This window comes from Pipistrellus hanaki, assembly GCF_964339955.1.
Source record: "Pipistrellus hanaki genome assembly, chromosome: 1".
Lineage (NCBI taxonomy): Eukaryota > Metazoa > Chordata > Mammalia > Chiroptera > Vespertilionidae > Pipistrellus > Pipistrellus hanaki.
In genome coordinates, this window is record NC_140503.1 from 209,103,055 (window position 1) to 209,128,644 (window position 25,590).

General features: G+C 73.6%; 3 protein-coding genes across 9 annotated transcripts in view; 1 reads left to right on the plus strand and 2 right to left on the minus strand.

The window, feature by feature from the left end:
• LRPAP1 (LDL receptor related protein associated protein 1) overlaps positions 1-25,590 on the plus strand; it is a 229,491-nt gene that overhangs the window by 10,337 nt on the left and 193,564 nt on the right. The gene's annotated exons all lie outside the window — the stretch shown is intronic.
• DOK7 (docking protein 7) lies at positions 1,667-15,747 on the minus strand. 6 transcript variants are annotated; one of them, XM_084884574.1, is made up of 8 exons: positions 14,489-14,548; positions 14,380-14,425; positions 11,057-11,179; positions 8,462-8,692; positions 7,647-7,840; positions 3,091-3,210; positions 2,553-2,672; positions 1,667-2,381 (listed from the first exon to the last, which is right to left on the minus strand). In XM_084884574.1, exons 3-8 carry the CDS (start codon positions 11,134-11,136, stop codon positions 1,807-1,809), a joined length of 1,320 nt encoding a protein of 439 aa, XP_084740700.1. In that variant the 5' UTR covers positions 11,137-11,179; positions 14,380-14,425; positions 14,489-14,548; the 3' UTR covers positions 1,667-1,806. The 6 variants fall into 6 exon arrangements, with proteins under 6 accessions (XP_084740700.1, XP_084740699.1, XP_084740698.1 ...); XM_084884573.1 differs by lacking the exon at positions 11,057-11,179 and having other exon boundaries at positions 7,647-7,847; positions 14,513-15,747; XM_084884572.1 differs by lacking the exon at positions 11,057-11,179 and having other exon boundaries at positions 7,647-7,847; positions 14,489-15,747.
• On the minus strand, positions 15,890-23,730 carry HGFAC (HGF activator). 2 transcript variants are annotated; one of them, XM_084884560.1, is made up of 14 exons: positions 23,506-23,729; positions 22,864-23,044; positions 22,658-22,754; positions 22,372-22,451; positions 21,749-21,871; positions 21,540-21,671; positions 21,331-21,441; positions 21,082-21,256; positions 20,700-20,785; positions 19,724-19,991; positions 17,971-18,110; positions 17,632-17,772; positions 17,414-17,562; positions 15,890-17,016 (listed from the first exon to the last, which is right to left on the minus strand). In XM_084884560.1, the coding sequence occupies exons 1-14, from the start codon at positions 23,611-23,613 to the stop codon at positions 16,834-16,836; spliced, it is 1,974 nt and encodes a 657-aa protein (XP_084740686.1). In that variant the 5' UTR covers positions 23,614-23,729; the 3' UTR covers positions 15,890-16,833. The 2 variants fall into 2 exon arrangements, with proteins under 2 accessions (XP_084740686.1, XP_084740687.1); XM_084884561.1 differs by lacking the exon at positions 21,749-21,871 and having other exon boundaries at positions 23,506-23,730.

Below are 25,590 nucleotides of genomic sequence, written 5' to 3' on the forward strand. Positions count from 1 at the left end.
CCCAGCCCCGGGGTCTCGCCCAGAGGATGTGCAAGTGGTGTGCGGGGGTCCCTTTGGGCGGAGGTGACAATGGCCACGTTTGTAACAACCCCGCCAACATGCCTCTAAGACACCATGTTGGCCCCGTGCACCCTCTCCCTGTGCCCGGAGCCAGGCCTGCAGGCCCTTCTGTGCAGGAGGAGACTGAGGCTCAGACAGGTGGAGTGACTTCCGGGCCCCTGGCCAATAGGAGGGCCTCGCTCTCCCCAAAGCCCGCCTTTCCCACCCGCAGTCATGCAGGGCCCACCCCAGAGTGTAAATGGGGGTGGAGGGGGTGACAGGACAGGACATGGGGCAGAGACCGTGGTGGGTCCCTGCAGCTCACCACCCACGTGGACAGCCGGGGGTGAGGGCAGCGGGCTCCGAGCCAGCACTCTCCCTGGCCCAGAACACGCCCGTCCACCTCCCCCGGACCCGGCAGCCACCTGTCTGTGCCCCAAGGGCTTCTGCGGACCTCACTGTGGTCTCCAGTGAACACTCAGAGACCACATATGTGCACAGGCATCATACAGACCACACACATGCACATACCAATCATGCACAGGCATGCCAAAACACAACATGCATGCACACGGACACGTCACATACCACACGTGCACACAGATGGGCATACATATACATAGGTGCACATACAGCTGCATAACATGCAATACACGTGCACACATAAACGCACAACAATGCACACGTGCACACACACGAGCCCCAGAGGCTGTCGGAAGCAGCGCGTTGAGGCCTAAAGCGGCCAGACAGGCGCTCCGACCCCTGGGTCCCTGCGGGGTGGGTGGGCGGGAGCGCTGGCCAACCAAACAGAACAGGAGGAGGCGGTAGGAAAAGAAGGTTTTATTTCCGGTCTAAGAACTCATTACAAACTCAGGCTTTAAAAATGTCAGAGCAACAACGTCTTCCGCGACAGTGACGTGAGAAGCGGCACGGCCGGGATGCCGGCGGAGAGGCCGGAGGGACCAAGCGCCCCGAGCCCAGGATCGCGGGCCCGGCCGGCCGCTCGGTGCCTCGGAAACGGAGCGAACGCACAGCCCAGGCAGACAGGCTCCATGCAGCAGCGGAGCGGCCGCGAGGGCCCAGGCAGGCCCGGCCCTCCGGGCAGAGGGACAGGCCGTCCGGGCAGAGGGACAAGCCCTCCGGGCAGAGGGACAGGCCGTCCGGGCAGAGGGACAAGCCCGGCTGCCTTCCAGCCCCTTGGCAGCTGGGCCCCGGGAGGCTCCAGGCCCCGCCCGCCGGGCCGTCCAGTCCCGTCCGGGATGCTGTTGGGGTGGGAGAGCCCAGGGCGGTCCCACAGTCCCTGCGCCTCCTGAGCCTCAGTTTCCTCCGCACCGGACAGGCCGCTGGGGGTGTGGGTGTGGGTGTGGGTCCGGGTCCGAGGAGCAGCGGGACAAGGGAAGGCTCGCCCTGCACTGGGCGCACAGCGAGGCTGTCTCGGGCTCGCGTCCCGGGGCCGGACGCGTGACTGGAGCTGCCACGGAGGGACCTGACTGCGGCGGGGCCTGCGCGACGGGGAGGGACCCGGCCGAGCGGAGCGGGGGTTCCGGCTTCAGGGCAGCAGCGGGCGGGCGGGAGGTGCCTCTGGGCCCGGCAGGGCCAGGCCCCGCCCCTCCTAGCCCCGCCCCGCCCCGCCCCGCAGGCCCCGCCCCTCGCCCCGCGGGCCAGAGGCACGTCCCTCAGCGCCAGGCGGGCCGCCCGGTCCTGCGGGTCCCCGCGGTGCCGGCGCCCCCGCCCGCCCCGGGCCGCACGTGCGGGCGGCGGCCCCGCTCAGGGCGGGGGCTTTACCTTGAGTCCTCCGCAGGCCGCGCACGGGGCGAAGACAGCCGGCGGGGGCCCCTCTCGGGGGGCCGGGCTGGGCGGGGGGCCGCCCGGGGCGCGGGGCGCGGGGCGCAGGCTGCGGGGCGTGTCGTAGTGCGGCCGCGGGGCGCCCGGCACCTGGTACTCGGCGGCGGGCGCGCAGGCGCACAGGCGCGGCTCGGCCCCGGGCGGCAGGCTGAGCTGCGAGCCCAGCTCCTCGCCCGCGCGCCACACGTCCAGGCTGCTGCCCGCGCACGACGAGCAGCTGCCCGAGTAGGAGGAGTGGCTGCCCGTGGCGATGCCGCTGTCCGAGGAGCCCTGGCGGCCCAGCTCCTGCAGCTGCCGCGGCCGCGGGGGCCGGGGCGGCGGCCGGGGCGCGCCCGGCGCGGCCTCCCCGAGCGCGGCGGCCGCCAGCCCCGGGCCCTCCTGCGAGGCGCTGGCGGAGGAGGACGAGGACTGCTCCGGCCACGCGGCCAGCCGGCTGCCGGCGCTGACGTCCGAGTGGCTGGCCTCCGAGGACGAGCTGGACAGGCTGCGGTCGTCCCCTGCGCGGAGGGAGGGGCGCGGCGCTGGCAGCGGGACCTCCCCGCCCCCCCCCCCCAACCGGCCCGGCCTCCCCTCCGCCCGGGCGCCCAGTGCGGGGCAGGAGGGGGCGGACGGGTGAAGGGTGGGGAGCACCGAGGGGACCAGCGGGCGGAGGCCCGCCGCGCGCCCACCTCCGCTGCCCGGGCGGCCGCAGTGGGACAGGAGGCTGAGCCGCTTCTCCAGCTGCAGGGCCTCCAGCGCCTCCTGGGCCACGCGCTCCTCCGCGGCGGCGGCTCCCCCGGCGCCCGCGTCTGCAGCGGAGGAACCACAAGAGGCAGCCGGCCTCCCGCCAGGGCCCCGCAGCGGCCCTGCCCGCCCCGGACCCAAGCCCCGCCCCGCGCCCGGGTTGGGGCCCCCGCGCCAGGCCGCCGCGGTGACCTGGGAGCCGCCGCCGCCGCCCGCACCGCACCCTCCTGGGCCGCAGGGCAGGGCCGCGCCAGCAGAGGGCGCTGCGGCCACGGCGGCGAAAGGAGCACCGGGCGGCCCACGCATGCAGCCCGCCCACCGCCTCCAGCCCGGCCCCGCGCCCTCCGGGCCCCGGAGCCTCCGGCCGGGCTCCGGCTGACACCGCTGTCCACGCCGCCAGCCCGCAGGGGAGGAGGCCTGGGCCTGGGGGCGGGGGGCAGGGCGGAGGCCGGGCACCCCTCGCGGGGACCGCTCCCCACGCACCTGGGAGGAGCGGCCGCAGCCCGGCGGGGCCCTTGCTCGGAGAGATGCCCCGCACGATGCAGTCGAACAGGAAGCTGATCCGCTCGCCCTCGGTGGAGGACAGGAAGAAGACGCCGGCCCCTGCGGGGACAGCCGTCAGCCCGGCCCGGCCAGAGGGGACCCCTGAGCAGAGCCCTGAGCGTCCTCTGCCCCCCACCGCTCCTCCTCCCCCCCCCCCCGCCGGATGTCCCAGCTCCACAGCCCCACGTCCTTCAAACGCCCTCGTCCTGGGACCAGCGCACCCCCTCCTGTGTGCACCCCCCTCCTGCGCGCACCCTCCTCCTGCGCGCACCCCCCTCCTGCGTGACCCAATGGGTGTGGGGGGGTCTCCCTGTGGCCACGGAGGAGCTGGCCGAAGTGTCCTGGCTGCACGCGGAGCCCAGCAGCCCCCACATCTCCGAGTTCATCTGAGGGGGGCGCCTGGGGAAGGGGGGCGCCCGGGGCAAGGGGGCGCCCGGGGCAGGGGGGGCGCCCGGGGCAGGGGGGGCGCCCGGGCCAGGGGGGCGCCCGGGGCAGGGGGGCGCCCGGGGCAGAGGGGGCGCCCGGGGCAGGGGGGCGCCCGGGGCAGGGGGGCTGGGCTCTGTTGTGGAGGCGCACAGGGCAGAGGGCAGGCGGGGTGAGCGGCCGGTGAATGAATCCCTCGCCGCCGGTGAATGGGATGTCGGTCACGGTCACGGGTGCTGAGCGGTGGCCTCAGCGCTCAGGAATGCCCGCGGCCCAGAGAAAGGTCCCGGCGCCCAGAGCAGCCCCGCCCCTGGCAGTGCCACTTGCCGCCCGCTGAGGGCCTGGCACGGAGTCAGGGCCCTGGGTCGATGCAGTGCCCCGGCCTGCGACCTGCTGCTGCAGAGACGGGAAGCTGAGGCCCACGGGGCCAAGGAGCGGGCGCTGGCCGGGACCCCACAGGGACCCCCACGAGGCCCAGCCCCGCCCGCCCGCCCATGGCGCCCACCGCAGGCCAGGCGTCTAATCCCAGCTCCCGGCAGCTGGCAGCCACAGGGCACAGCCAGTCCCCCGACTATAAAAAACCACATTACGAGGGGAGCCGCGAGCATTCCCCCGCGTCTGCCAGCGCCCGCTGCAGCCCGAGCACAGCTCCTCCTGCTGCCGTGGCTCCCAGGCGGGAGGGTGCTCCTGGGCGTGGAGCAGCCCAAGGGCGGGAGGCTGGGCGGCCCGGAGGCCGAGTCCCCACACCCGCTAGGCACAGCGCAGCCGGGGGAGCAGGGAGGGCGGACGGGAGAGTTCGGGTTGGGGGGGGGATGTGCAGAGCCATGTGCCTAGAGCCCCTGGCAGGACGGGGTGTTCTAGCAGGAGGGAGGGTGAGGCCCCCCGAGGCCCCAGCGGGACAGCCCCTCGGGCGGCCTCTGCGGAGGGAACGGAGCCAGGGCCTCGCTGCTCCCGCCCGTCCGCCCTGTGCGCCCGCAGCTCCCTCGCACGCAGACGGCAAGCGTGGGCTGCCGCCCGTTCCTCGCCTGCAGGAGGGTCTGCGCAGGCCCAGCGTGCGACCCGGAATGAGCACCCAGAGCCCTGGGAGGGGGCTCTGCGGGCGGCGGCTTCCCCCGGGGCTGGGCGTCCCCTGGGCCACCTCGTCCTCCGCGCCAGCTCCTGGGCACGCCCGCAACGCGCCGGCCCGTCCTGTGCAGCCAGGACACTCGGCCAGCGCCTCCGTGGCCACTGGCGGGATGACCGCCCCTCCCAAGCCGGGCCCGCAGGTCGGAGGCAAGAGCAAAGCCCGCCACAAGCGCCGGCCTCGGAGCCGGCCTCCAGCTCCGCGCCTGACCTGACAGGTTCCTGTCCCCTGGCCGCAGCTCACCAACGTCCCTGCATCCTTCCGTCCCTCCCTCCCTCCTTCCCTCCGTCCCTCCGTCCCTCCGTCCCTCCGTCCCTCCCTCCCTCCGTCCCTCCGTCCTTCCGTCCCTCTGTCCCTCCATCCCTCATCCTTCTGTCCCTCTATTCCTCCCTTCCTCCGTCCCTCCGTCCCTCCGTCCCTCCCTCCCTCCCTCCGTCCCTCCGTCCCTCCCTTCCTCCGTCCCTCCGTCCTTCCCTCCCTCCAACCCTCCAACCCTCTGTCGGTGGAGGGGGCGGGGCCCAGGCTCAGACGGGCTGGCACTGGGGTGGGGCTCCAGCTGCACCCCCACCCCGGGACCCTCACCTCACCCCTCCTCACAGCCCGTTGCCCCTCCGGTGCCCCCTTCAATCACCACCTTGTTAAGGGGCCAGGAATCCATAGCCCCTCCCCCCACAGCTGCTGGGAACGCGCCCTGTCAGTGGGCACAGCTGGCACCACTCAGGCCCTGCCTCCATCTGTACCCAGGCCTGGGGCCGCCTGGGCCACCTCACACAGGTCTGCTGGGCCTGGCCTCCTGGCTCCCCGCAGCCTGGAACCTGGGCCCTGGCCAGGGGCACGGGCCCCGGGTAGGGGAAAGAAGGGGCTCCAGGCCCCAGCAGCAGCAGTTGCCACCCCAAGGCCACACCCTCCGGAGCCATGCCCACACCCGCCAGCCATGCCAGCCAGACCCCACTAGTCTCGGCAGGGACACTGACACAGCCCCGCGGGCGGCCAGCGTCCCCGAGGCCCAGGTCTGCCGGCTGCGACCAGGCCTCATGCCCTCTGCTGGCCTCCAGACGGCCCCCCTCTGGCCTCTGGGTGGCCCTCCACTGCCCTCCATACTGCCCTCCGCCGGCCTCCGGACCGCCCTCCGCTGCCCTCCATACCGCCCTCCGCTGCCCTCCGGACGGCCCTCCGCCGGCCTCCATACCGCCCTCCGCTGGCCTTTGGATGGCCCTCCATACCGCCCTCCGCTGCCCTCCATACCGCTCCGCTGCCCTCCGAACGGTCCTCCGCCGGCCTCTGGACCGCCCTCCGCTGCCCTCCGGACGGCCCTCCGCCGGCCTCTGGACCGCCCTCCGCTGCCCTCCGGACCGCCCTCTGGACCGCCCTCCGCTGCCCTCGGGACCGCCCTCCGCTGCCCTCGGGACCGCCCTCCGCTGCCCTCGGGACGGCCCCCCGCTGGCCTGGCCTCCCCCTCCCTCCCTGGGGCGGCAGCCCTCCCCGCTCCCCGCCCACCCGGGCGGCTGGGCGCCCGGACCCTGTGTGTGAGCGCTTCTCCGCGTGCCCCGCCCCGTCTGTTCCTTCTTTTCATTAAACCTCAGCTCCCGCACCCCGGCCCCGGACACGGCCGTCCTGACCCCCAGGCCTCGGTGCCGCCCGCAGCGTCGTGCAGGCCCCCTCACTCAGCACCGAGGGCGTCTGAGACACTGCCCAGGCCGCCCGCCTGTCCCAGCCGCCAGCTCGGCGGTGTGACCAGGCGGTGTGACTGGGGCGGTGTGACGGGGCGGTGTGACCGGGCGGTGTGAAGGGGCGGTGTGACTGGGGCGGTGTGACCGGGCGGTGTGACGGGGCGGTGTGACCAGGCGGTGTGACTGGGGCGGTGTGATGGGGCGGTGTGACCGGGCGGTGTGAAGGGGCGGTGTGACTGGGGCGGTGTGACCGGGCGGTGTGACGGGGCGGTGTGACCGGGCGGTGTGACGGGGCGGTGTGACCGGGCGGTGTGACCGGGCGGTGTGACGGGGCGGTGTGACTGGGGCGGTGTGACGGGGCGGTGTGACCGGGCGGTGTGACGGGGCGGTGTGACCGGGCGGTGTGACGGGGCGGTGTGACCGGGCGGTGTGACGGGGCGGTGTGACGGGGCGGTGTGACCGGGCGGTGTGACGGGGCGGTGTGACCGGGCGGTGTGACCGGGCGGTGTGACTGGGGCGGTGTGACCGGGCGGTGTGACGGGGCGGTGTGACCGGGCGGTGTGACAGGGGCGGTGTGAAGGGGCAGTGTGACCAGGGCGGTGTGACGGGGCGGTGTGACCAGGGCGGTGTGACAGGGGCGGTGTGAAGGGGCGGTGTGACTGGGGCGGTGTGACGGGGCGGTGTGACCGGGCGGTGTGACGGGGCGGTGTGACCGGGCGGTGTGACGGGGCGGTGTGACCGGGCGGTGTGACCGGGCGGTGTGACGGGGCGGTGTGACCGGGCGGTGTGACGGGGCGGTGTGACCGGGCGGTGTGACCGGGCGGTGTGACTGGGGCGGTGTGACGGGGCGGTGTGACCGGGCGGTGTGACAGGGGCGGTGTGAAGGGGCAGTGTGACCAGGGCGGTGTGACGGGGCGGTGTGACCAGGGCGGTGTGACAGGGGCGGTGTGAAGGGGCGGTGTGACGGGGCGGTGTGACCGGGCGGTGTGACAGGGGCGGTGTGAAGGGGCGGTGTGACGGGGCGGTGTGACGGGGCGGTGTGACCAGGGCGGTGTGACAGGGGCGGTGTGAAGGGGCGGTGTGACGGGGCGGTGTGACCAGGGCGGTGTGACAGGGGCGGTGTGAAGGGGCAGTGTGACCAGGGCGGTGTGACAGGGGCGGTGTGAAGGGGCGGTGTGACCAGGGCGGTGTGACAGGGGCGGTGTGACAGGGTGGTATGAAGGGGGCGGTGTGACCGGGCGGTGTGACCGGGCAGTGTGACCGGGCAGGGCCGCACTTACAGTAGCCACAGCGGGTCCCGCCTTCCAGGATGAAGCCGTTGGGCACGGCCCCGTAGCGCCGGAGGTCCGACAGCTTCCACTGGCCCGCCACGGCCGGGGGCACGTCCCTGGCCACCACCAGCAGGTCATTGCAGAGGTGCAGGGTGGCAGGGCCGCTCTCCAGCTTGGTGCCCGGCGCCACCGTCACGGGGAACCTGTGCACTGAGCCGGGCAGGGAGTGGGCATCAGCGGGGGCAGAGAGAAGGCAGAGGGCAGCATCGGGGGTGGGCAGAGGGCAGAGGGCAGCAGCGGGGGCGGGCAGAGGGCGGAGGGCAGGGAGAGGGCAGAGGGCAGCAGCGGGGGTGGGCAGAGAGCAGAGGGCAGCAGCGGGGGCAGGGAGAGGGCGGAGGGCAGCAGCGGGGGTGGGCAGAGGGCAGCAGCGGGGGCGGGCAGAGGGCAGCAGCGGGGGCGGGCAGAGGGTGGAGGACAGGGAGAGGGCAGAGGGCAGCAGCGGGGGTGGGCAGAGGGCAGAGGGCAGCAGCGGGGGCAGGGAGAGGGCGGAGGGCAGCACCAGCCATGTGGGTGCCCTCAGCTCCCTGCCCATTCCTGCCGCCACAGCCCTCAGGAAGCAGCCCGTCTTGCAGACGGGGAGACGGAGGCTCGGGGAATGTTTGGTGCCTGGTGACAGGGCGCTCAGGACGCGGGCCCTCCCCTCCCCGGATAGGGGTCTCCCTGGTGCTGAGCTCACTCACCCCCTCGGAGAGGGGTCCCCAGGGAGAGCGCCCCCCCCCCCGCCATGGGCCTCGGGGCAGCGGCCGCCCAGGCCGGGGGCTCACCCTCGCCCAGGGTGTGGCGGATGCGGGCGTCCCAGGCGCACATGGCCTCGCGGCTGTCGAAGCCCAGCATGATGGCCTGCGACAGGCACAGGATGGCCAGCGTGTGGGCCAGGCCCTCGTAGGCCAGGCCGGGCTCCAGGCCGCAGATGTCCTCCAGCGTCAGGCTGCTGCGCTCGCGCAGGCCCTTGGCGCGCTCCGCCCGGTCCCTGTAGGCCAGCATCAGCAGGCAGTCTGCGGGCGGGGCGGGGCGTCAGGGGGCCAGACCGCCAGGGTGACCCCGACCCCAGCCGGCCACTCGCCATTGCGCCTCCGTGTGCTGGGGTGCAGGATGTTACCCCAGCGGTGGAGTCCGCAGCTGCCTGGGGTGGGGGGCCTCCACCCTGAGCCACAAATGCGGCTGCACCTCCACCGGGCAGCCCCCACCCCTATCCCCGTCTTTGGTTGGGGTGCCCCATTCCCAGTTAAGTGGCCCCCCCCCAATCCTGCAGGAAAGCACGAGACATCGCCGAGGGCAGAGGGCAGCAGCGAGGCAGGGAGAGGGCAGAGGGGAGCAGAGCAGGGACCCTGCCGCTTTGATCCTTGACTGACAGAGCCAACCCCCGCCTCTCCCCTGCCTGTTCCTGCTCCTGCCCCTGCTTCTGCTTCTGCCCTGCCCCTGCCTGTTTCTGCCCCTGCCCCTGCCCTGCCCCTGCCTGTTTCTGCCCCTGCCCCTGCCCTGCCCCTGCCTGTTTCTGCTCCTGCCCCTGCCCCTGCCTGTTTCTGCTCCTGCCCCTGCCCCTGCGCTGCCCCTGCCTGTTTCTGCTCCTGCCCCTGCCCCTGCCCTGCCCCTGCCTATTTCTGCCCCTGCCCCTGCTTCTGCTTCTGCCCTGCCCCTGCCTGTTTCTGCCCCTGCCCCTGCACCTGCCCAGCCCCTGCCTGTTTCTGCCCCTCCCCTGCCCCAGTGAGCAGCGGTGCTGGCTGGCTCCTGCCGGTCCGGCCTGAGCAAGGGGACCTGAGCGACATGGAGGCCACCGCCCACCCGCACTCCATCCCGCCGCGCACCTCCGCCCGGGGGTGACAGCAGGCGGTGGGTGCTGACAGACCCACGTGGGGACAGTGCTGGGCTCACCTCCTGTCTAATACCTGCCCACTGTGCTTAGAATGCTTCCATCAGGAAAATGCAAAAACAGAACCCATCAGAGGTGCCAGCATGTTCTCGCCCAAGGTCTCTCCCAGAGAGGCAGCGGCGGCCCGAGGTCAGTCCCCGGCGCACGACAGGCGTGTCCGCGAACGTGTCCCAGCGTGCCGCCCGCGGAGGAGGAAGAATGGGGGAGCGGTGACCCACGGACCAGCAGGAGACCGGGAGGACTCCTGGGCGAGGGGAGCCCAGGGCGGCAGGTGCAGCCCCGCCCCCCGGGTCCCCTCAGTGCTGGGAGCCTCTCTTCCATCTGAGAAATGGGCACACCCACCGGGCGCCGAGGCCCTGACCTGCCGCCTGCCGCACAGGAGCACCCTCCCCCCGGCACCGCCCCCCGGCACCGCCCCCCTCCCCCCCCGGCACCGCCCCTCCCCCGGCACCGCCCCCCGGCACCGCCCCCCCGGCACCGCCCCCCTCCCCCCCCCCCCGGCACCGCCCCTCCCCCGGCACCGCCCCCCGGCACCGCCCCCCACCGGCACCGCCCCCCACCGGCACCGCCCCCGGCACCGCCCCCCCGGCACCGCCCCCCCGGCACCGCCCCCCGGCACCGCCCCCCTCCCCTCCCCCCCGGCACCGCCCCCCCGGCACCGCCCCCCGGCACCGCCCCCCACCGGCACCGCCCCCCACCGGCACCGCCCCCCACCGGCACCGCCCCCCCCGGCACCGCCCCCCACCGGCACCGCCCCCCACCGGCACCGCCCCCGGCACCGCCCCCCCCGGCACCGCCCCCCCCGGCACCGCCCCCCGGCACCGCCCCCCTCCCCCCCGGCACCGCCCCCCCCGGCACCGCCCCCCGGCACCGCCCCCCACCGGCACCGCCCCCCACCGGCATCGCCCCTCCCCTGGCACCGCCCCCCACCCGCACCGCCCCCCACCGGCACCGCCCCCCACCGGCACCGCCCCCCACCGGCACCCGCCCCCCACCGGCATCGCCCCTCCCCTGGCACCGCCCCCCACCCGCACCGCCCCCCACCGGCACCGCCCCCCACCGGCACCGCCCCCCACCCGCACCGCCCCCCACCGGCACCGCCCCCCACCGGCACCGCCCCCCACCCGCACCGCCCCCCACCGGCACCGCCCCCCACCGGCACCGCCCCCCACCGGCACCGCCCCCCACCGGCATCGCCCCTCCCCTGGCACCGCCCCCCACCCGCACCGCCCCCCCCGGCACCGCCCCCACCGGCACCGCCCCCCACCCGCACCGCCCCCCACCGGCATCGCCCCCCGGCACCGCCCCCCGGCATCGCCCCCCCACACCGCCCCGCAGCCTCCCCCCCCCGCAGCCTCCCGCCTCCCGCCCCCCGCCGCAGCCCTCCTCCTGCTCAGGGCAACCAGGGGACACGGGCAGCCAGGCCCTGACAGGACAGAGGAGAAGCGGAGGGAGTGATGGGGAGGGACCGGCTCCCAGGGCGGTGCACCTGGGCTCAGCGTCAGAGAACAGACTTTGGCTTCTGCGTGACGGAAGGAGCCAGCCCAGCAGCCCCACAGGGAACAGCATCGTGCTGGAGGAACAGCCAGTGCAAAGGCTCAGAGGGCTGGGCCTGCGTGAGGGGGAGGGGAAGCGCGGTCCAGATCAGGCTTTTATCAGGATGTTACCCAGCGGTGAAGCCGGCAGCCGCCTGGGGTGGGGGCCTCCACACTGAGCCACAAATGCGGCTGCACCCGTGGAGCCCAGGGGCCTGGCCGGGCCGCGTGTGGAGAGGGGGTGGGGTGACCGCAGAGAGAGGTGCTGCCGGGCCGCCTGGTCGCACGGCGACAGCTCGGGGCCTCACTCAGGCCCTCCTGGAGGCGGAGGAGGGAGGGAAGAGGAAAGGATGCTGGGCCAGGTGAGGCGGGGGCCCGAGCTGGGTGCCTCCTGGACACGTGAGCAGAGGCTATAGGCCGGCGGCGGCTGCCCCCAGCAGCTGAGGGTAAAAATAACCGGGGAGTCATGAGCACGCAAAGGCCTTTAGGGGCGGGGAGGGGGGGCGCCTGCAGCGAAGACCAGGCCCGAAGCTGCTGGAGACGGAGGGCCACACGCGGACGAGGCCGGCCGGAGCCGGGACAGAGGCCGGAGCCGCCGCCCCACTGAGCCCCGAGGTCACGGTGACCTTGAGGCGTGTCCTCAGGGCAGCGGCTCTGAGCGGGGGATCTGCCGGGGGTGAGGCTGGGGGTGGGGTGGCGGGGCTCGGGCACCGCTGGCCGGGCTGGTCTGCAGGTCCTCAGTGGCAGCCAGGAGGCACAGTGGGCCGCGCACCAGCTGGTGCAGGCAGGACCCGGGTTCAGGCTGTGCCCCTGGGCATGGAGGGCGTGCGGGCTCACTCAGGCCTGGGGGCACACAGGCTCCGGGCGCCCGGGCCTGGGCAGGCCCCCATGTGAGCAGAGCCATTTGGGAGCCGAGGGGCCCCTGCTGCACCCACACTGTCCAGGCTGCTGCCTGCCAGGACCCACGCCTCACCCCATCGGGCACAGAGCATCCCAGGCCAGGAGCCCTCCGCATCACCCATCACCACCATCACCACCAGCCGGGACCACCCGCAGCGCTGACACCTGGGGGACCTGGGACGCTCCCTCCCCCTCCCCAGACAGCTGTGCAGGTGCTGCCGAGAGCGGCGGGGGCCCCGGCCCCTCACCCAGCAGGTCCGGTCTCGCCCTGCCAGGCTGCCTGTGAGGGCGAGGGCTGCTTGGGCGCCCACCTCAGCGCTGACCCGGGAGACAGGGCAGCCGCCGGGGCCGCGGGCTGGGGGTTGGGGATCCACAGGACAGCGGGGCTGGGGGGCTGGGGGGCTGGGGGGCTGGGGGGCTGTGGGGCAGCGGGGCCAGGGGCAGGCTCTGCCTATAATAACGCCGAGGCCCTGGGGCGCCAGACGCGGTCCCTCCCGGAGGCTTCGGGGCTGAACACAGCCCCCGGGGTACGCACAGGACGAGGCAGAGAGGGACCCTGAGCCTGGTGGCCGGGAGCCACCCAGAGCCTCTGGGCACCTCATCCCCAGGCTCCGGCCGCATGCGACCCCCCCACCATCCTGAGCCTCAGCCTGGAGGAGGGGAGATGCTGCGGGCCACCAGACGTGGCCGGGCCCAGAGGGGCCAGGCACGCACCCCTGCCCGGACAGAGGCGAGGCCAAGCGTTAGGCCCTGTGGGAAGGCCCACCAGGTCTGTACGCTAGGCCTGCCCGCCTCACCTGGCACCCGACCCGGTGCCCTCCGCCCCATGGACCCTGCTGCCTCCGTGAGACATGAGGGCAGGGCGGTCCCCTCCTTCCCAGGCTCCCCTGTGGCCTCACCAGGATCTGGGGCTTCAGCTGTGAAGTCTGGATGGAACCTGCTCCCTGCACCCGGGCCCCGGGGAGCTGGTGCTCAGGGCGGGCAGGGACGGGCCCGATGGGTCGCACCCAGCACCGGCACATGGTGGGGCCTTGGCCTTGGTCTAAGGTGCCTGCAGTCCTCACCGGCAGGTGGGCGCCACCCAGAGGGGCAGACCCCGCCCCAGGAGGCCTGAGGGTCCGCCCGCTTCTGTGCAGCAGCTCCGCCCTCGGGCGCTGGCGCTCTCCCCGTGGCTGCTCCATGAGTCTGGCTCTGGGGGCCCCATACACGCCCGGGCCCCCAGACCCGAGCTCACTCGCAGCTGATACTGGCAGGAAGGCCACCCCGATTGAAATCACCACCCCCCCAACCCCAGGGCGGCTCTTCGGGGGACCCCAGGTCAGCACAGGCCAGCTCACCACAGCTGGCCGGAGCCCTGCACCCGCACAGGGCCTGTCCCCGCCCTGCCCGCACCTGGCTGGGCCCTCCCTGCCTGCCAGTCCCGCGCCCTCCCCGGCTCCTCTGGGGCACCAGGCACAGGGCCGGCATGAGAGGCGGGGCGTCCCTCACCCCCACCCCGGGGAGCCAGGCCCGCAGAGGGGCAGCCGAGGCCCAGGGGGCGTGAGCCTTGCCTTGGCTGCATCAGCGAGGCGCCCGAGCGGGCTCTGCAGAGGGCGGAGGAGGGGACCGGAGAGCAGGGCACCCCGCTCCGGGAAGCACAGGCAGCGGCTCCCGGAGGCTGTGGCCAGCCTTCCCCAGCGTCCCACTCAGCCCGCGCCCGGCGGCTCCGGGCACCTGTCTCCCCAGCAGCTGCAGCCGCCGCTCCCACCGCCCAGCCACCCGCCCAGAGGATGCCCAGCTCAGGCTCAGGGCGGCGCCTGGGGGTGCCTCTGGGGGCTGTGCCTGGGGGGAGGCCCTAGGGGTGCCCCTGGTGGGCCATTCTCTCCTCCAGGAGGACCGTGCCCCCCCCCCCGCCCGCCCGCACCAGGGGACCGTTTTCTCAGAAGCACCCTGGTCCTGCCGCAGCCCGGCGCTGCTCTACCTGGGCAGGTGGGGAGGCGGGAAGGCGGGCAGGTGGGCAGGCCAGGCCACCCATGGGCTCCGGCCTCTGCTAGATCCTAATTTTCTGGCCCCGGTGGGCTGGGGAGGGGCAGCCGGCTCCCCCAGGCGCACCCCCTCCGCCCCCGCAGGCCTGGAAAGGGGTCCTCGCCTGCCGGCGCCTTGGGGTCCGAGGCGGCGGCTCGGCCCGCACCGGCTGCGGTGGGTCCGGCTCCGGGAGGAGGCCAAGCCGAGGCCGCGCTCCGGTTACAGCCTCACCCGGCGCCGCCGGCTATTTCGGGCATTTCGGGCGAGCTGGCCCCGCTCCGGCCGCCCAGCCAAGGCCGCCGCCCGCTCCCGCTCCCGGCGCCCCGCGCCCCGCTAACCCTGACCCAGCCCGGCCGGCCGCCCGCCCGCTCACCTGCCACGGGCGACGGCTTGCGCAGCACCAGCCACCTAGTCTTCCACTGCGGGGACAGAGGGGTCAGCGGCCGCCGCGCCCGCCCCCGCCCGCCCGCCGCGCGCCGCACCTTCTTGCCGTCCCGCAGCTTGACCTGGCCCTCCACCAGCGCCGCCTCGGTCATCTTCTGTCATGGTGCCGCCGCCGCCGCCGGCCCGCCGCCCGCCCGGGGTCACTTTCAAAATAGCTGGCGGCCGGGGCGGGGCGGCCGGGGCGGGGCGGCCGGGGCGGGGCTCAGGGCGGTGCTCCCGCTCCCGCCACGCGGGGCGCTCGGCCTGTGGGAGCGGGTGCCGGAGGCTCCGAGCGGGTGCCGGTGCGCTCCCCTCCCCAAGCAAAGCGGACACCCCTCTGCCCGCGTCCCGGCCTGAAGCTGCCCCCCCCACGCCCTGGCCCCCCGCCCGCCCCTCCCGTCGCCCAGGACTGACTGCAGACTGACTTTGGGGCGACTCAGCCCCGCCTTCAGTCCCCTCTCCTCTCCCTTGGAGGTCGCCCCACTCCTCAGCGGGGTGATGGGGCGCGGGGGTGGGGGCGGGTGTCCTAGCGCATGGCCTGGGGCGCAAACCCCAATTCAGCTGCTGCCAGTGTCTGGGTCCCTGCAACCCACAGGGCAGCAAGAGCCACAGGTCTGGCTCATTCTGTCAGCCGAGTGGCTGAGCCTGGACCGGGTGGGAGCGTGGCTGGGGGTCTGAGGGGGCACCGCCCCTGGCGGTCTGAGGGGGCAGGTCCCTGTGGGCCACCAGCCTGAGCTGATGCCCTGGGATGTGGTCAGGGCCCAGGTGGAGCAGGCTGGGGAAGCTCTGGCCCCTGCCCCGCCCTCATCACCTGCATGGCCTCCAGCAGCCTGCCCGCAGCTGCCCGCCACAGAGGCCCATTCATGCGCCCACACGGCTCAGGCCCCCGCTGGCCCTGGACAGCTGGCAGGGCGGGTGGTGGCTGGGGACTGTGGCCACTGCCACATCCGCCCCCCAGGCGCCTGCACTTGGTCACCCTGCCGGGAGGGACGTGCCTGCATTCTTGAGGGCTGGCCCCGGCCCAGCTCCCGCCTGCACCTGCTCCCGGAGGCCGGCCGGGAAACGGGCCTCAGCGGGGCAGAGTCCCCTCCGGGCCGCAGGGCGGCTCCCGCTGCGGACGCAGGGCCGGCTCAGCCCCGCGCCTCAGCTCCTGCTGCAGCCCGCCTGTCCCCGGTCACTGTGCCGCTGTCAGGAGCGGGCTGGGGCGGGAGGGGGGTGAGCAGGGCACGTGGGCGGAGCCCCACAGCGGATGAGTGGCCTCAGAGACACCGAGGACAGCTGGGAGAGCTCCCCGGAGCCGGCCCGGCTGCTGGGCTGGGAGAGCTCCGAGCGCAAGCTCTGAGGCCGGCTGGCCGTGAGGACAGACATGAAGAGCACGAGGAAGAGCTTACAGGCCCGTCTGACACGGAAACACAAAAAGTCAAACCCTAAACAGAAACAGAAGCAAATCTGCAAAGAGCTCGTAAAAACAATAAATAGTGTGACCAGCAGCCAGGGCCCTCGCGGCCGATGTGCCAGGACAAGCCGGACGGTTTATTCACAGGCGTCATGGTGGGGGCCCGGGTGCAGCCCTGGCTCCTCCAGACCGGGGCGGGGGCGGGGTGGGGGGTGAGTGGCCGTGCCTGCCCAGGGCTGTGTGCGTGTGGGGAGTGGCGTCGGTGGGGGTCTGGGTGCACCGGGTGCGCGGCCACTGGAACGCAGCACCGCAGACGGGGCTCCGCCAGGGACACCGCCCCCGTCTGGGCAGGTCCGGGCGGTGCCCGCAGGGAGGGAGCCGCTGCCCAGCCTCCTTGGCTGCAGATGGCGCCCTCCCAGGAGGCACTCACACGGGCCCCTGGGTCTGCGCCCCCTCCCTTCCTCACAAGGACACCTGTGCTGGGCCAGGGCCCACCCTGGCCTCATGGGGACTGGTGACTCTGTAAAGGTCCTCTCTCCGGACAGTCCCATTCTGAGGTCCAGGCGCCAGCATGGGGGTGTCAGAAGGTGCGGCCTGTAACCCTGCGGTGACCCCAAAGGCAGGGAGCAGGGAAATGATCCTCCATCTCACTCCGCTCCTTCTCGGACGCCTGCGGGCTCCCGGAGGCCCCCAAACCAGGGCGCAGAGGTCACTGACCCGCCGGCGCCATCAGCCTCCGGGGCCGGCACAAGCCTGGGCGGCCCGTGGATGATGCCGCTCACGCCGGCTCAGCACGGCTCCTCGGGACCGCAGAGCTGGTGGACCCGGGACCTGCCGGCTCCTCCACAGCCCGCTCAGCCCGGGGGAGGCAGGGGGCTCGCGGGAGGTGTGTGCGGCCTGGGCCGCGGCAGAGGGGAGGCGGGCTGGGGCGCAGCCAGGCTGGGGCGCGCCAGGCTGGGTGAGCTGGTGCCGGCGGGCAGGGAGGGCGAGGAGGAGCAGGCCGGGGCCTCAGGGGGAACCTGCAGGCCGCTTGGGGGGCCGGATCCGGTCGTTGATCCAGCCCACGTAGTTGGCCACGCGGGTGTAGACGCCGGGCTTGTGGAGGCGCCCGCAGCCGTCGCCCCAGCTGATGATGCCGTACAGGTAGGCCACGCCGTTCTTCTCACAGACCAGGGGGCCGCCCGAGTCCCCCTGCGGAGCTCCTGTCAGAGCCGGGCCAGCGCCCCCTCCTCACCCCCCCCCCCCGGCCACATCCGAGTGGTGTGACCCGGGAAGAGTGACGGCCTCTCTAGGCCTCAGTTTCCCCAGGGCCTGCCTGGTGAGTGTGCTGCTGGGCTGGCTGACGGAGCCCCGGTGAGAGCTCTGGGGAAGAGGCTGGCCTTGGGTCACCCTGCCGGCCCTGCCCGGTTGGAGCTGGGCTGCCCCGCTTTGTGGTCTGTGTGAGGAGGGTCTCTGCCCCCCTGTGGGGCCCTCCAGCAGCAGCGGGGGGGCAGGAGTGAGGAGCGTGTGCTGTCTGCCTGGGCCCCGCTGGCCCTGCGGCCGGGTCCCCTCCCCCGGGGTGTGCCGGTCTGGGAGGTGCTGGGCTCACCTGGCAGGCGTCAGCCTTGCAGTCGAAGTAGCCGGCGCACAGCATGTTGGGGCTGATGTCGGCCCCGTACACCTCGGGGCTGCTGCACTTGTGGTCGGCCACCAGGGGCACCAGCGCCTCCCGCAGGGAGCTGGAGTAGCCGCTCACGTCTGCGGGCGGGGGCACGGGTCAGGGCGGGCGAGGCTCCGGGCTCCCACCCCGCGGCCCCCGGCACGCACTCTCGTCCTGGTGGCCCCAGCCGGCGATCTGGCACTTGTGTCCGGCGGGGAAGGGGCTGCTGGGCTCCGGCAGGCAGATGGGCTGGACAAACTGGGAGCGGACGGCACAGCGGTCCCCCTTCTTCCTCAGCCGGATCAGCACTGGGCGGGAGAGGCCAGAGGTCACCGGGGTGGGGGTCCGTGACGGGCGCCCTGCCGGCGAGAGGCTGTGCCGGGGAGACCCAGGCCTCCCCACTGTCCCTCTGCCCCCCTCCTGGGATCACAGATCCGAGGGTCTCCCAGGATTCTCCGGGTGCCCGCAGCCCCGCTCCTGGCGGCACCCGTGTGCCTGAGCCTCACCAAGGTCATGGTCGCTGGGGTTGAACACCGAGTACAGCGGGTACGGGATGTACTTCTCAATTTGAAACGCCTGGGTCACGTCCGTCGTGAGGTTGAAGAAGTGCTGGCCCAGGACCACAGAGACGCTCTCCCTCGGGGGGCTGGGGGGGGGGGCGGGGAGCAGGGCTCTGGCCTCCCCTCTGGGCCCGGGGTTGGCTCTCCCTGCACCCACGGGGGCCAGCGTCCCACAGACAGCCCCTCGGCCAGCCCCGCCCTGTCTGCGCCTCGGCTTTCCCGTCTGCTGGGCCTGAGGGTCCCCCGCTCTGCTCAGCCCTCCTGCCGCTGTGGGACCCGGCACGCAGCCCTCCCAGGCCCAGGCCTTCTGGGAAATGGCTCCCATGCCCAGTGCCGTCTGGGGCTCGGTACCCCGCCCCCGGCAGGCAGAGCTCCGGGTTCCTGGGTCTCGCTGAGGATGGGCGGCCAGTGAGCTCAGGCGGGGACCCAGGCCTTGAAGGGGGGAATCCCAGCTGAGCCTTTGTGTCCTTTAAGGGGTCCAAGCCTTCCTGCAAGCCCATCTGGGGGGTCCAGGAGTCTGGGCCACGCCCTCAGCCTCCTTCCTTCTTTCCTGTCCATATCTGTCCGTCCCAGACTCGTGGCCAGCGTGCTGCGGTCCCCAGGTCCCCCCACCAAGCCTGTCCCTCCCGGCTCCTCCCTGAAAGTGGGAGTGGTGCCAGCGCCCCGCCCCCAGCCCCTGAACCCCTCAGTGCCTTCCTGGGGAGGCCCATTTCCCCGCCAGCCAAGCGCCTGCTGAGGTGACAGGTCAGCACAGGGCTTGTGCCCGCTCAGCACCCGCACCAGCACCCACGCTGCAGTCCCTGGGTGACCACGGGGTGCACCGCCAGCTCCTGACTCCTGAGCGCACGGTCAGTCCTCTGGGCCAGGCAGGCCGAGGGAGGAGCTGGCTCCCCTGAGCTTGCGGGTCCCCCTGGGGGCCAGGGGCGGGTCCCAGCGCCCCAAGCTACTGGCAGTCCAGGGGCGGGGCTGCGGGAACAGGCCCCGCCCACCGTCCCCACTGCGCATGCCTGACCCCCCACCCCGCCCACACACCCCGCCCCCGGAGGCGCCCTCCCTCCCGGAGCCCGACAGCCGGAGCCCCGCAGCCGGAGCCCCGCAGCCGGAGCCCCGCAGCCGGAGCCCCGCAGCCGGAGCCCCCGCAGCCGGAGCCCCGCAGCCGGAGCCCCACAGACAGCGCCCGGGTCTCTGCAGCCTCCGGTCCGTACCGCTGGGCGCCCGGTCCCGCCGGAGGCAGAGGGGCTGCGCGGCCCGGGAGCGGAGGCACCGAAGGATGGAGGTGGCGGGGGTGGCCGGTGGACAGGCGGCCGGGAGGGAGGACGGGTGGGGGTGGGGTGGGAGCTGGGTGGGAGGAGGGGGTGGGGTGGGGTGGATGGGGGTGGGGTGGGAGGAGGGGGTGGGGTGGGGTGGGAGGAGGGGGTGGGGTGGGAGGAGGGGGTGGGGTGGGGTGGATGGGGGTGGGGTGGGAGGAGGGGATGGGGTGCAGAGCTGGGTGGGAGGAGGGGGTTGGATGGGGGTGGGGTGGGAGGAGGGGGTGGGGTGGGAGGAGGGGGTGGGAGGAGGGGGTGGGAGGAGGGGGTGGGGTGGGAGGAGGGGGTGGGAGGACGGGGTGGGGGGGGTGGAGAGCCGCAGAGGTGGGTGGCTGGAGGAGGAGGCTGCATGGGGGAGGCAGGGTCGGGCGGGCAGGGGCCCGGCAGCCCACCTGTGGGAGAAGCAGTGGGCGGCTGACACCACCCAGCAGGTGTGCACCAGGCTGCCCGCGCAGAAGCTGTCCCCGATGTAGATGGCGGCCAGCCAGGGGTGCGAGCCGGGCAGCGAGGACGAGCCGCCGACGATGCGGGGCCGGAGGAAGCTCCTCTTCTTGTGGCGCCGGCCGCAGGTGGGGCGCGTGGCGGGGGCGGGGGCCGGGGCCCCGCCGGGCAGCGTCAGCAGCGCCAGGTCGGGTGGGCGCTGGGTTCTGGTGAGGGATTCTGGGGGCACAGGTCGCTGGTCACACGTGCCCAGGCTGCACCCACCTGCCTCTGCCAGGCCCCTGGGCGTTCACCCGCTCCCTCCCGTCCTGGCGGCCCCTCTGGGCGAGGGCCCGGGCTGGCCGGCTCTGCCCGGACTCACGCTCTGAGCCTCGTTTCCTGTCTGCAGGGGACCCCGAACCCAGGCTTCGGGGAACCAGAGTGGCCTGTGCACCCGGCAGGTGTTAGGGGCCCCGAGGCGAGGCCGGAGGGGGAGCTGCCACAGGGGCCCGCTGGGCTCCCGCCCTGCATGGTTTGCGTGCGAGAGCTGCCCAGGGGCCTGGGGACGGCCTGCCTGCTGACTCCCGGCCCAGCCCTGCCCGGGAGCCGTTTCCCCATCTCTCAGGGGGCAGCGGCCTCAGAGAGACGAGGCGGGGGTGGGGTGAGAGTGGAAGTGCGGGTGGGGGTGGGGTGGGGGTTGGGGTGGGAGAAGGGGAGTTGAGGGTGGGAATGGGAGTGGGGTGGGGGTGGGGGTGGAGGTGGGAATGGGAGTGGGGTGGGGGTGGGGGTGGAGGTGGGAGTGGGAGTGGGGTGGGGGTGGGTGTGGGGATGGGAGTGGGGGTGGGGGTGGGGGTGGGGGTGAGGATGGAGGTGGGGGTGGGGGTGGGGGTGAGGATGGAGGTGGGGGTGGGGGTGGGGGTGGGCTTGGGGGTGGGGTGGGCCGCGCACCGCAGGCCGCCAGGCGGCAGTACTCCCAGGAGAGGGCATGCTCCTTCACCACGTAGCACCAGGGCCGCTCGTCCTTGTCGGGGTTCCTGGGGGCAGCGAGGCGGTGGGTGCGGTCACACCGCCCTCAGCGAGGGACGCGGGGAGGGGCATGGGGACCCTTGCGGGATAGGGGCCTGGGGACCCTTGCGGGATAGGGGCCTGGGGACCCTTGCAGGGGGGGCATGGGGACCCTTGCGGGGGGGCATGGGGACCCTTGCAGGGCAGAGGGGCCTGGGGCTGGGGCCTGACCGCCCGCCCGGCCCTTCTCGCTGGGGGAGAGCCCGGCAGGAAGGCCCCGGCAGGGACCCGCCGGGGGAGGGGGCGGCTGGGCGGCCGTGCTGACCGGCAGTAGGCGTGGGGGCCCAGGCCGAGCAGGGCCGCGGCGTCCACCGTGTTCACGTGCAGCTCCTGGTAGAGCAGGTCCGAGTTCCAGGCCAGGCAGCTGAGGCCCGAGGCCGCCGTGCTGGCCACGCCCCGGTACTCCGTGCCGTTGCCCACGAAGCAGCTCTGGGCGGGCGCTGTGGGCGGCGGCGGGTGAGCCGGGCCCGAGGCTGCCCGCCCGCCCGGCCCGCGGGGAGGCCCAGCCGCTCACCGATGTTGCAGAGCCTCCCGGCGTGGCCCGGGGCGCAGGCGCAGACGGTGGTCCCGGTGGCCACCACCAGGTGGCAGGTGCCCCCGTTCAGGCACGGGCTGCTCAGGCAAGCTGGGGAGGGCGCAGAAGCTAGTCCGGGCCGGACGCCAGGGTCCCCGCCGAGGCCCTCCCCGGCCTGGGACGCAGGGGAGGCTCCCCGCCCAGCGCACCTGTGTGGCGGGTGTCCTCGCAGCGGACGCGGCCGCCCGCGCACTGGCACTGCTCCACGCGGCCCTGGTGCACGCGGGCCCAGCTGTCGCCCTCCTCCAGGTACTCGTAGCGGGTCTCGTCGAAGCACTTCTCTGGGGACACACCACGTGTCCCGCTGTGCGCCGCGGCCCGGGCAGCCCTCCTCCCAGCACCCGCCAGGCCGGCTCACCCGTCCCACAGTCCTTGCCGGTGAAGGCCACGGGGCAGGTGCAGTGGTGGGAGCCGGGGTCCTGGGTGCTGGTGCAGGAGCCCCCGTTGAGGCAGGGGCTGGAGGCACAGGGATCCAGAGCCGCTGGAGACACGCAGGAGGGTGGGTGGGGGTCTCAGCTGGACCAGTCTGTCCCTCACTCCGACCCTCGCTGCTTGCCTCTGTTGGGCCTGCCACCTTAAAGATGCCCCTTCTGGGGTCCCGGGAGGGGGTCCTGGGGGGGAACACAGGCCGCCCACAGCCCCACTGGGCACTCAGGGCCTCTCGGGAGCCTGACCACCCGTCAGGCAGCACAGTCCCCTCCCTGGTGACCTGGGACCACCACCGGCAGGGCTGCCAGCACCTGCACACCCACTGGCCCTCACCCGCAGGGCTGGCCTGGGTGGCCCCAGGACCTGGCCTGGCCACCAGGGGGTGTCTTGCTCCCAGCAATGGACAAAGCAACCTTGTGGCCCCAGAGGGGGGCCCCCTGGCTGATGGCTCCCCTGTCCCTGTCCCCTGGGCTCCCACCCCCTTCAGCATGTTGACCGGATGCCCAAGCTCAGCCCACACAGGCCCCGCCCCCTCCTGGCCCGGGCACCCACCTGGGCCCTCCGGGGGCGCGGAGCCCTGCACGCAGTAGCCCCAGGCCCGGTCGCGGTCGTAGTTGTGAGTCGTGGCACACCTGGGGGTGAGTGCGGTGACGTGGGTGCCCAGACCAGAGGCTGCCCTCCAGCCCCGAGGCTGCGATCTCTGCGTGGCACGCACACACTCACTCACGCCTGTTCCGCCGTGCGTCCGTCCACCACCCCTGTCACCGTCTGAGAGGAGGGGGGAGGGGCCGTGGGACCGGGACGCGGGGGAGGAGGGCACTTGCCCAGCGGGACCCACCACTTCCTGTAGGCGCTTCCCTCCGACGTGCAGGAATGGAGCAGGCGGCCGCCCAGGCGGAAGGGGAACCGGCAGGGCTGTCCGTCCTCGGTGAGCACTGTGTGGAGGAGACAGCCAGCGTCACGGGCTCCCGCCCCACCCCACTCGCCCTCCCCCCACCCCGTCCAGGTGCAGCCCCCACCTCCTCCGGAAGCCCCCTGACCGACCTGTGCCCGCCGGGCTGCTGCTGGAGGGGGCCGCCCTGGGTGGGGAGGTGAGCCCCCCACCACGGGGACCCTCTGCCTCTGGAGTGCTCGTGGGTGAGGCCGTGGGGGTCACTGAGGTCACAGGAACAGGAGGGGTCCTGGAGGTCACTGTGGCGTTAGGTTCTCGGGGCTCCGTGTGGTTCTAGGAGGAGCGAGAGCTGCGACAGCACCCACGTGGGACCGGCCCAGCACGCAGGCCCCGCCCGGCCTCACGTCCTTGGGCCCTCCGACCTCGGAGGGGGGACTGGGTGGCTGGACACCCTGAGGGTCCAACAAGCCCTCCCCCGAGCCCAGCAGGCCCGCCGAGCCCGAGCTGGCTCAGGGCCGGCCCGCCTGCTCGATCCTGGGCCTGGCACTGCCAGGAAGCCCTCAGAGCCCCTCCCCCTCTCAAACTCGGACCCCACAGGCCCCCATACCCCCAGGGGCCCAGTAAGCTAGATGCCCAGGTTCTGCCCTGCCCACCAGCCCAGCACTCCCACCGCACCCCCACGGCAGCTTTCAGCACCCCGGGCCCCTTGCCCGCTCCACCCGGCCCTGGCTGGGCCTCGGGACCCAGAGTGGGCACAGGAGCCCCAGGTCACAGCGCAACAGGGCGGTGCTCACCCTGTCGGCCTGGGGCTGGGCCCCGAGAGGCGCCAGCAGCAGCAGCAGCAGCAGCAGCGACAGTCGGGGCGGGGGGCAGGGGCTGGGGACCCAGGCCCGGCGCCCCATGGCTCCTCCCGGCTGGTGTGAGGGCAGCAGGAGTAGGAGCGGAGTGGCCGGGGCCAGTGGGGTCAAGGCCGCCTGTAAATGATTAACCGGCTGCCGCCCCTGCCGGCCCACAGGCCCCCGCTCCTGCTGCCCGCTCACCTGCCAGAACCACAGGCCGGCCTCCCCTCCGCGCTCTGCCACAGGGTCCCGGACAGGACAGTGTCCGGGGTCTCCCAGGATGGCGTGCAGGCAGGGCCCGGGCCCCCAGCCTGGCTTCCGGTTCCCGGGTGGCCTCAGAGCTGGCCACGGAGTGTCTGGGCAGCCTGTAACCAGAGCAGCTGCGTGTCTGCTCTTTCCTGCCCGGCCTGCAGGGGGTGCTGCCCACGCCCGGCACCAGGCCAGGTGGAGAGGAGGCTGGGGGCGCTGGGCTGCGTGAGGCAGACCCAGGATGGGGACCTCTGCTGCCCCTCCAGGAGCCTGGGGCGGCCCCCGGGAAGTGCAACACGGGGAGCAGGACCAGAGCCCCTCGGGTGCTGGACTTGGGGTGTCCAGGAGCTCCCCTCCCCACCTCTGGTCCCTGGCAGAGCCAGGCCAGGTACCCAGGGGCCATGAAGGGCCAGGGGCCTGGCTTGGGGTCCTGCCCTCTGTGACCTGGGCTGGGCAGTGCCCGCACCAGCAGTTAGCCCTCCCGGCCCAGAATGCCGGTAGCCCGCAGACAGGCTGACAGGCTGGCACTGCACCCGCCTTGCTGTGCCCAGGAGGAGAGGGCACTGGGCATGTGGGTGTCACCCGTCTTCATTCCCAGACCTCCCCTAGACCCCCTCCTGGAAGCACCCAGAACCCACAGCCTGGCTCTGTTCCCTGGCCTCCGACAAACCCAGTAAGACAAGACCCCAACCCTTCCCCACCAACGACGATGGCAGACCGAGGGGCAGTGCCCCTCCGCATCGAGCTGTGCACTGCGCTCCAGCGAGGCAACCTGGGGCCAGGGTGCATCTCCGTCTGCTTCAACCCAACACCACCCAGGCCCTGCCGCTGACCTGCCCCCCATCCCCTCCTGACGTGGCTCAAACCGTTCTGTAATCAAGCTCGCTGCAGCCTCAGGCTGGGCACGGCCCTGCCACGCTCGCCCAGGCCTTCGGCCCAGGGGCCCCTCCACAGACAGGCCAAGGGCAGGGCAGCCTGCAGGTCCCCTCTGTGCCCAGAGGAGCCTGCGCTGACCGGCAGGGAGTGGTGTGGATGGGACGAGACCAGGGCCCGGCCCGCAGGCCTGCTTCCTCACGCCCCTCCCACATGGTCCTGGAGGCCATGGCAACGCCTCCAAGCCGAGGACACGAGGATGGAGGACAGACGGCCAGGGGCCCAGCACCCAGCAGGAGGCCAACGCGGGGTCCTCGAAGACACTTTATTGGGGGACGGCTGGAGGCCGCGGCAGGGGCGGGCCCAGGAGCCCCCGAGCCAGCCCTCGCCTTCCGGGCGGCTTCCAAGGGCGCGGTGGCCGGGGTGGCTGCCACTCGGGACTCGGCCTTCAGGTTCATGTCCAGGCGTGCAGCTCGGGGGGGGGGGGGGGGGGGGTCCAGGGCACGGGGCCTGCTGGCGGCGGGCTGCGGGCGGCCTCAGACGAAGGTGGCGTGGTGCGGGCTGGCTTTGGGCTTGGCGGGGAGGTCTGGTGCAGGGGGCCTGCTGGCCTGTGGCCTCTGGGGGCCCATCCACACCCCTGGAGCCCTGCAGCCTGGGCCAGGGGCCGAGCCAGCGACCAAGTCCACGTCGATGATTGTGTTGACCGGGAGGCCTCGGCTGCTGTGGGCCCTGCCTCCTGTCACGGAGAAGAGAGAGGCTGTCACCATCACCCCCAGGCCTGCAGATACCCCGCAGGAAGCCCCACCCACCTGCCCTGGCAATGGGAGGGATTCCTCAAATGCATCCCGCAGGCTGGCCACCTCTGACCTTAGCCTCGGTCGGGGTCAAGGGTCTGCAGACCGCCAGCCTCAAGCTACC

Excerpts from the sequence above, each read along its gene's own strand:
- DOK7 (XM_084884572.1), bottom strand. The coding sequence starts at position 14,542 with ATGACCGAGGCGGCGCTGGTGGAGGGCCAGGTCAAGCTGCGGGACGGC. Across the intron at positions 8,693-14,379 it reads CAAGCCGTCGCCCGTGGCAG|ACTGCCTGCTGATGCTGGCC; the intron begins GTGAGCGGGCGG and ends CCCCGCCCGCAG. Across the intron at positions 2,673-3,090 it reads GCTGCGGCCGCTCCTCCCAG|ACGCGGGCGCCGGGGGAGCC; the intron begins GTGCGTGGGGAG and ends CCTCCGCTGCAG.
- HGFAC (XM_084884560.1), bottom strand. The coding sequence starts at position 23,613 with ATGGGGCGCCGGGCCTGGGTCCCCAGCCCCTGCCCCCCGCCCCGACTG. Across the intron at positions 22,755-22,863 it reads CAGCAGCCCGGCGGGCACAG|TGCTCACCGAGGACGGACAG; the intron begins GTCGGTCAGGGG and ends TCCTCCACACAG. Across the intron at positions 20,786-21,081 it reads GGCCCCCACGCCTACTGCCG|GAACCCCGACAAGGACGAGC; the intron begins GTCAGCACGGCC and ends CGCTGCCCCCAG.